At 37.5% G+C, this 9,198-nt stretch overlaps 2 protein-coding genes across 2 annotated transcripts in view; one reads left to right on the top strand and one right to left on the bottom strand.

Annotated features, from left to right (window-relative positions):
• dnase1l1 (deoxyribonuclease I-like 1) overlaps positions 1–1,977 on the top strand; it is a 7,760-nt gene extending 5,783 nt beyond the window's left edge. Inside the window, exons 5-10 of the mRNA XM_016465123.1 lie at positions 360–472; positions 584–696; positions 778–935; positions 1,066–1,162; positions 1,235–1,414; positions 1,712–1,977. Of these exons, the coding sequence (XP_016320609.1) occupies positions 360–472; positions 584–696; positions 778–935; positions 1,066–1,162; positions 1,235–1,381 (628 nt within the window). The 3' untranslated portion in view covers positions 1,382–1,414; positions 1,712–1,977. The remainder of the gene's footprint in view (positions 1–359; positions 473–583; positions 697–777; positions 936–1,065; positions 1,163–1,234; positions 1,415–1,711) is intronic.
• Positions 1,978–2,218: 241 nt separating this feature from the next.
• Positions 2,219–4,263, bottom strand: rpl10 (ribosomal protein L10). Its single transcript, XM_016465124.1, has 6 exons — positions 4,170–4,263; positions 3,717–3,775; positions 3,185–3,292; positions 2,932–3,070; positions 2,524–2,686; positions 2,219–2,446 (listed from the first exon to the last, which is right to left on the bottom strand). The coding sequence occupies exons 1-6, from the start codon at positions 4,190–4,192 to the stop codon at positions 2,291–2,293; spliced, it is 648 nt and encodes a 215-aa protein (XP_016320610.1). The 5' UTR covers positions 4,193–4,263; the 3' UTR covers positions 2,219–2,290.
• Positions 4,264–9,198: the final 4,935 nt, after the last annotated feature.

Raw genomic sequence — 9,198 nt, 5'->3', positions numbered from 1 at the left:
TTTATGCACCAAGAGCTTGTAACACTCCAAAGAGAAAGGAAAAATTTAAATAGCATCATATGACCCCTTTAAGACAGCTGACTCCACTGTGATGTGACCCCCTCTTTCAGGGATCTTATCTATGCACAATCAGCTTGTAACACTCCAAAGAGAAAGGAAAACTTGAAATCGCATCATATGACCCCTTTAATATCAGCCATTTATCAGTTATCAACCATAACGTGAAAATAATTATTGGCTTATCATTATTGGTGTATCCCTAGTAAAGGCATGGTATTAATTGATCACCATAATTGGTTTTGGTAATTTCAGGTCTTGCAAGACAATTTCCCTCATTTCTTTTTTTTTTTCTCACACAGGAAAAGCAAAGCGAAGCTGAGAAACCAGTATCAGTATCCAGATACACAAAAAGGGGATGTAGATGCTTTCTCCAGAGAACCCTTTGTGGTACATTTCCAAGCCCCTAAAACAGGTAAAAAATAAACCAGCAAAACTTCAGTGCTGAATTTGTTCCAAGACAAATTATTATTAGCTGAAGCTTGATGATTTTGGTTATGTGATCTCATGATGTCTCTGTTAACAGTGGCCAAGGAGTTTGTCTTGATCCCACAGCACACCACTCCGTCAAATGCCACCAAAGAGATTGATGAACTCTATGATGTCTTTGTGGACATTAGAGCACGTTGGAAAATTGAGGTATGATGATGGATTTCTTATTTTATAAAGAGCATATCTTGAGATCAAATAATGAACTTAGCTTTTTTATCATCTTTGCAGAATGTGATGTTCCTTGGGGACTTCAATGCAGCTTGTGGATATGTGGCTAAAAAGAACCGTAAGAACATCAGACTCTTCTCTGACCCGTCTTTCATCTGGCTGATTCAGGATAACGTGGACACTACAGTGAAAGAGTCGACTGACTGTGCATATGACCGGTACGCTAATAAAAATCGCAAATCGGCATAATAAAATAATGCTGTTTATGATTTGCATATATGCACTGCATATGGCCAACCTTTTATGCTTGCTCAATATTTTACCATACTTTTTATGGTTAATACTCAGAATTGTTGTGCACGGAGAGCCATTTCTCAGAACAATCGAACCGTTATCAGCACGGCCATTCAATTTTCCCAAGGAATTCCAACTTACAGAGGCAGAGGTAAACCAAAATCTGCATTTTTTTTATTTTGCACATTTTCATGTCACTTCAACTTCAGGTTGTCTGTTATAGGCTTTAGAAGTGAGCGATCACTACCCAATTGAGGTGGTACTCAAAACTCAGAAGTCAGGGTTCTTCGCAGGAAACAGCAAAGCTTCGTGTCTTCTGCCTACAGCGTTTATCCTGAACAGCCTACTGCTACTGCAGATGATCATATGAACACAAATGGACCAGAAGTGGATTATTCATCTCATCTAGATGAAGTGAAGATTTTATTTCGCTGTTACACAGCTGTTATGTACTTGAGCTCATACAGATCCACAACCGCATCTACAGAATGTGCTGGATAGTGGATGTGACTGAACATTGAGTTTAATAGCTTCTATAAAATGGATAATTTTTACCGTGTGATTTTACTTTTTGATTTATTAATATAAGTAAAATGTGTTAATGTAGATCAGTTTGAGAATTTTATCTTTAATAAATTGTCATTTTTACAGCGGAAACATTCATGAAATATTTTATATTCACACACAAATGAGGTACAAAGAAAAGAATCCACAGAAAACTATAGTGGCAATAACCCCCTAATTTGGTTGGTTTTCATTACTAAAATATATTCAGAACTACATTTTAAAATGACTCATCCGAGTATACTCTAAGATGTACAGAATTAGAAAAGTCATGCTTGAAGCCATGTGGCAAAACAGGAAAGCATCCTGCAGAATGTTATGGTCTGATAAGACTGAAGTTGAGCTTTGCCCTCGAGGCAAAACAATAACAGCCAAATGCCCAAGAAATGCCATCAGGAGGAACTAAAAAAAAACAAAAAAACTTAAGTATGACAAAGCTCAAAAATCAACAGGATACATCCATTCAGGAGAAAACGTTTTTGAAAAACTGAATTTCTTTAGATTGCCTCCGAAAGGTTCCATTCTTCCCTTAATGGCAGTTAAGAAATGCAACAATGCCTTTTATTTTTTACTCCAATGTTCCCAAATTTTTGAATGTTACTGTACTAAAGTTCAAAATGCAAATTGTAAAAAACACCAAGACTGTAAATCAAAGAATGGACTTTATTTGTGGTCATTAGAGCCTTGGTTCACACAGATGAATAAGTGTGAGTGCTTAATTGGCATGCACGGCCTTCCACTGGCTCAGGGGTCCACTGCTGGGGATGTACTTCACCCCACAGCCATCAGGGACCACACGCTTCTCTGCCAGTATGTTATCAAAGTCGCAGGCATTGAACTTTGTGAATCCATACTTCTTGGAGATGTGGATCTAAGAACGTAGACAGTCAACATAACACTTTCACATAATTATCACCTAGATACTGTTTTTAACTTCATGTTACATACCTTCTGACGGCCAGGGAACTTGAACTTGGCTCTCCTCAGAGCCTCGATCACATGTTCCTTGTTCTGGGCCTTTGTGCGCACAGACATGATCACCTGGCCAATGTGCACACGGGCCACTGTGCCCTGAGGCTTACCGAAAGCACCACGCATACCAGTTTGGAGCCTGGAGAGGAGGTGAACAAAGATTTAAACTTACTAAAAAGTGGTCGAACAGAAAATCTATTTGAAAAAATAAGTAATGTTATGTCTCCATGGTCCCTTCAAGGGCCCAGCACTACACAGCTAGGCTCATACACATACCAAAGATTTACTGTCTGCAGCCTTTGCACACCACACAAGTACAGACAACCTGTCTAGTCGGCTTAATAAGCTGCAGGTAAGAGTCACAGACCACACACACATGCTCACCTATCAGCTCCGGCACAGGATAACATTTTATTGATACGGATAACATGGAAGGGGTGCAGGCGCACGCGTATGTGGAAACCATCTTTACCGCAAGTCTTCACCATGTACTTGTTGGCACAGATACGGGCAGCCTCAAGAGCTAGAAAACAAATACACAGATTAGAAGGAAAAAAAAAAAAGACTATATGGATCAGAAGTTGTTTGATGTAAAATACTGAGGTGTAAGTGAACAATATGTATGAAGACACCTCACCTTCACTGGACAGCTGCTCATATTCATCAGATACCATGTGAGCACACATGGGGAACTCATCTACCTTCGCCTTCTTCCTGCCCAAGTCGAAGATCCTGATCTTGGGATCTGAGTTTGGGAGAGGGATGCGCTCAATCAGAACAATTCTTGAATTGATTCATTAATGGATGATTTTGTGTTGTTGCCCAAGTATTCAAGGTATATGTGGGGGATATTTTGATCAGTGAATTTTTTAAGTTTGTGATTAAGGATTTTAGAAATATTTTAAAGTCACTATTTAACTTCAAAATCAATTTATGAATCACTTTAAACGACCACCATGTCTTGTGAGTTTAACTTCACATAAAAAGCAATAAAATGATTAAATATGCTTTAAAATCAAGAAAATATTAGAAATTCTCAATTTCAATGACTTTTGAAGCCTTTTTAATAAATTATGGTATTTCCAGGTTGTCCATAACAATGGGATGTTTTTTTTTTTTTTGTCTACACTTACAAAGATACTGGATATGAGTTTTCTTCCATAACTTACCAGGAACACCTCGACAGAAACGGGACTTGGGGTAAGGCTTGTTCTTACAGTATCTGTAGCTGAGAGACGACTGACAATTAGGAAGACTCAAAATCAGCAACACACATAAATAGTTAATACAAGCAAAAACGTGATGTACACAAAGCTGAACACCCTTAATATAACACCCGTTATATTTAGAGATTTAAACTGTCCAACAACTACAATTGCTGCAAATGTGCTAATTTGTGAGTTTCACATTTAACAACAATTGATTTCAAATGGCCAAGAATTTTATAATGCATTTTATTATAAGCCAAAATTGTCTCAAGTAGACACTCGTGTTCAACAACACCGAAAGCAGCATGGGTTAGGTACTGTCGCTGCTGAAGGAGGCCGGTGTGCTGCACTTGGTTAGCGGGCCCTGCCTTTTTCACTATGGCCAGTTTTTAAAACAACAAATTCACAACTTACCAACGGGCTGGACGGCGGCCCATGGTTGCAATCTGTAATGTACACAATAACAATGACTTTAAAAAAGAAAGTGTGTATATACGAGTGAGTAAATGAAGTGTTTTTCGACAAATCTGAAGAGCGACGCAGAGCGCTCTTTCCACGCACTCACCTAACGTAACGGAGGAAAGGAAGAACACTGAATTTCCGCTGCGTCATAATGCACCGAGTGAAACTGCTTCCGGTTCTTCTTGATTCTCCTGATTAATCCTATTTCTTTAATGTATTTAACAATAGTACAATATATTTTCCCGTTGTCCAAATACCCACACTTGCGGTCTTGGCCACTAGAGAGCGCGTGCGCGCGACAGGAAGTAAGTGCGCAAGACTGTCCCAGGTCTTAAAAACGCCAGAGCGCAGCGCCCTTGACGCACACTAAACCCACACTATCTCGAATACCGCTCCGGAAAAAACCGCAAGTGTGGGTATTTGGACAAGGCTTTTACCTTGTTCTGCATGCTCTTTCAAAAGGCTTGACAAATTAAATGATTCAACACCCATGTTTCTTACTTCCTTAATGAGTTTTAACCTTTCTTTTTCATATTTTTTACATTTTATTAAAACATGCTCTATTGTTTCTGCCTGATTACAAAAAAATACATCGACCTGTTTCAAGTTTTCCTATATTAACTTCTTCCGGTTACATATATGTGCTACATTTATACTGTAATTAAAAACATATTTTATATTCTAGTTCGCAGAAACAACTGCTATCAATAGAGTAATTCATATTAATAAACGCATGTAGGCTAACAGACAAATGATCCTTCGTAATTTCCTGCGCTCTAACTCGAATGTGGACTCTGTAGTTCTGCGCTCCTCATGCTGCTGGTATTTGTAGTCCATTAGAACGATCTTGGGTGTTACTGTTTTTACTGGCGCACGAGCTTCTGAGGAAGATTATCTTATACCAACATGAATAATGCTTTTCCTCACAAGCAAATGAAAACAAACCTACAAATGCATATGTTTGTCAGCGAGAAAGAATCTCTTTATTCAGCTGCACTGTGTGCAGATCTGAAGGCAAGAAAAATGCATTTTCTAACCGAAAAAGTATCAAAACACGAAAACAATTAAGTACCAAAATGACAATGACATTACCACGTTTTTCGAGTTGTTCCTTGTAAATACATTAGTACATGAATATGGCAGTCCTTCAGCAGTCCATAGTATTACCATAAGGTACCGTGGTACCGTCATTGTAACGTATGCTACTTTTTGTATGTTTGAAGAAACTTGAACTAACTTAAAAATCATTGGTATGATTGTTCTCACTTTAGAGTAGACAATCCTGGAATCGCCTCAAAGCAAAGCAGCCTATTTGAAAACACAAGAGGGCGACAAAGACCTTCAAATGCATCCACTGTACTCGTCCCACATTGTCTCGAGGGAGCGCTGTTGCTTTGTCCTTCTCCAGCTCGGATGTGGTCATGAAATCCCTCCTGACCTGCACACTCTTCATTTTTTTAGAGAGGAATTACCTCATATCTCTGAACTGTGGATAATGAGGACCAAATGCTCGAGTGGTCATTGGAACCCATGAAATCACAAATGTTTGCTCAAATTCAGTGTAAAAATGACTCGATAGGCTATTACAAAAATCCCGTGTCTGCTTCTAACATTTGATAGAAATGTAGAACAACAGTTCAGATGTAGATTACTAAAGCAAGAGAGAGATTTCATTCAGGCCTTGACAAAGATAATTTACAATCAAAGGAAACATCCACTCTATCCGAAGCTGAGGCCAAAGCTGTAAACAATCTGAAATATTCCTCTTGTGTCGCTCTGTGTTCTTCAACTAAATGGGGCAAGCAGACATTCTTACCTTAGATGGGGCTGTGCATAGGTCAAGCCAAGTCAAATCTACCTCCTCATTCATTTGATCACAGAACTGTTCCAGAGTCAGTCTAGACTGGTCATCTCCCACAGCAACAAAGACTGGAGATACATAAGAATTTAGGTCTAAGGCTTTAGCATATATTGTAATAATATTAAAGAAATAAAAAAGAACAATTGGTGATTGATTGATTTAATCTTTAACTGAATGTCACAAACAATTCTGGGAGATTTTCCATTGATTTCCTCGTGTGAGTTTACTTGATGAATCAGACAACCGTTGCATTTCCTATCTTAGAAACATTCATTTTTAAAGCGCATAACAATTTCAAAACTCACATTTGAGGTTTGACCGTGTGATTTACGTTGTAGAAGAAAACATGATAGTCTTTTCAAGTAAGTTTACCACAGATATTTTTTGCTCATAAATCATAAACCGCTATTCTAAAAACCCGTCTGAAATTCCTGAGGTAATCCACGGTGAATTCCACATTGGTTTACAAACTGAGGTCATGAGAAAACAGCTCAAATACACAACATTATTTCTTTAGTATCTATTGTTCTGATTTCATTTATTGTTTAAACCAAATTTGGTTTACAGTTACACAAAACATGACAAAAACGTCATGATCCAAGTGTTTTTGCATCTTTGAAATGTTATTTGTTGCCCTTTTGGTTTTCTTAATTTGCATATGGCATATATGACAGTAAGTGAGGTCAGAGTGTGTTATGGTGACGGTCTTTAGTGATGGGGAACTCACACTTATAAAGGGTCTTGTTTCCTTTCATCAAACCACAAACTAGGTGTGGGGCTTCAGTTACCACACCCAATGTCTTCACACATCAGTGTAGAAGAGTTGCATTGACTCATATAATGCACAGCATCAGTTTTTGCTCACAAGTAGAATGAGTTTTCACATGCCATTGGCCTTGCGCAGGTCCTGCGCAGTTTGCATATGCAGGCTGTTATGCAACTGTGCTTGTGTACATGTATGTGTGTGGTTTAAATGCATGTGTGTGCTGTCCAGTGGGGTACATGGTGTAATTTCAATGCGCAAAAATGTGAGAAGATAAAGAAAATCAAGAAGAGTGTGGATCATGAATCATCAAGTTAAAGAGGAATTAAAAACTTAAGGAAAGGGAGAACTATATGATATAAAAAGGGCTGGGTTGGATATTACTCATTACATCCTTTTTTAAAACAACAGATTAACCAGTTTAGTGTGGTTTACTAGTCTTAGATGGTTTAAACTGGTCTATTAACCTGACCATGCTGGTGTTTAGCTGGTTTTGCTGATCAGCCAGCTGAAAAGTAGCATTGAAACAAACCAAGTGAGCTTTTTTTTCCCAGAAGGACTCTTAAAATATCATTGTTTGTGTTCATTTGAAGATATAATTAATCATTTGACGATCTCTTGGATAATTTTCCATTCAGCTGTGTGGAAAAGTCATAGTCTAATTCCTGCAGGGATTGTATGGTTAATGTAATGATCTCCCCAATGGCAGAGTCAGGCAAGTGGTTAGTTATTTATAGCAATCCAAAAAAAATGTAAGTTTTAAGACATACAGTGTCATTTTGTTGATGTTGTGCTGGTTGATATAGTCGCTGTCTTGGACTTGGTGTAAATGTAACATCAAAAAAAAAAAGTGTTTATTTAGTGATGCTGTTTCAGAAATCCTATTCACTGACTGCCTTGATTGAATTAATTTAACCTGATAACAGTGGAGTTACTGCGATAAGTCATTTTAAGCTGATAGTTTTAACATAACATAATTTGCAGTCTAACATGAATCAACAGCGACCCCCATGAGGTGACCCACTTCATATAAAATAAAACATTATTATTATTATTAAATATTATATTAAAATTAGGGCTGTCAATCGATTACAATTTTTTATCTAATAAATTACATGATGTGGCGATTAATTAATCGAATTCATCACAAATTAAGTTTGGCTGTGAAAATACACCCAAAAGATCATAAGTAGACATTACAAAAAGTATAGCTTTAGAAAGAAAGATTCTTATTAGATTCAACATAAAATTAATTACACATTTATGCTTCGACGGCCTAGCATAAACTATTGAACATAAAAGAAGATATCTTGAGAAACATTTCAGTATTTTTTGTTCATACAATGAAAGTCATTGGTAACCAAAACAGAATTTAAATTTTTGGGTGAACTATCCCAAAATTCGATGATAATATTAATTTAATTTAATTTAAATTAAAATTTGTCATTAATTACTCACTCTCATGTCGTTCTAAACCTGTAAGGCCTCCGTTCATCTTCGGAATACAAATTAAGATATTTCTGCTGAAATCCGAAAGCTTTCTGACCCTGCATAGACAGCAATGCAACTGAAATGTTCCCAGGCCCAGAAAGGTAGTAAGGACATCGGTAAAATAGTCCATGTGACATCAGTGGTTCAACCATAATTTTACGAAGCTATGAAAAATACTTTTTGTACGCAAAGAAAACAAAAATAATGACTTTATTCAACAATTCTTCTCCGCCTTGTCACCATCCTCTGCCATTATCGAGAGTACCAGAAGCATGCGCATGATGCTGCTGACGTAGAACACGCATGCGCTGTGCCTTGTTTACAAGCAGAGGAATACACACGCATGCTTGGTACTCTTGATAATGGCGGAGGATGGTGACAAGGAGGAGAAGAATTGTTGAATAAAGTCGTTATTTGTGTTTTCTTTGTGCAAGAAAAGTATTCTTGTAGCTTTGTAAAATTACGGTTGAACCACTGATGTCACGGGGACTGTTTTACCGATGTCCGACCTTACTATGTTTCTAGGTCTGGGAACATTTCAGTTGCATTGCTGTCTATGCAGTGTCAGAAAGATCTCGGATTTCATCAAAAATATCTTAATTTGTGTTACGATGAACGAAGGTCTGACGGGACGACATGAGGGTGAGTAATACATGACAGAATTTTCATTTTTGCATGAACTATCCCTTTAAGTCATTAATTCGTTCGGTTCGTTCAAACGGCTGATTCATTCAGGACTTAAGCAAAAGGCTCCATTTATGAAGTTCAGTTCCGTTCTGCTGTGGCTTTATAGGTAAAATTTTAGTTGGCAAAACTGATCAAAAACAGACAATATTGTGTGTAAAATATAACACAATATTAACTTA

The sequence above is a fragment of the Sinocyclocheilus anshuiensis genome, unplaced genomic scaffold, assembly GCF_001515605.1.
Source record: "Sinocyclocheilus anshuiensis isolate Anshui unplaced genomic scaffold, SAMN03320099.WGS_v1.1 scaffold1053, whole genome shotgun sequence".
Taxonomy (NCBI): Eukaryota; Metazoa; Chordata; class Actinopteri; order Cypriniformes; family Cyprinidae; genus Sinocyclocheilus; species Sinocyclocheilus anshuiensis.
The sequence above is the reverse complement of the archived record's forward strand: the minus strand, read 5'-3'. Positions and strand labels throughout refer to the sequence as shown.

What these genes read in the sequence shown, in the direction of transcription:
- rpl10 (XM_016465124.1), bottom strand. Translation starts at nt 4,192, where the DNA reads ATGGGCCGCCGTCCAGCCCGTTG. An exon ending in GGCCGCCGTCCAGCCCGTTG is followed by an intron (nt 3,776 to 4,169) that starts GTAAGTTGTGAA and finishes GTCGTCTCTCAG; the next exon opens with CTACAGATACTGTAAGAACA. An exon ending in TTTCTGTCGAGGTGTTCCTG is followed by an intron (nt 3,293 to 3,716) that starts GTAAGTTATGGA and finishes TCCCAAACTCAG; the next exon opens with ATCCCAAGATCAGGATCTTC.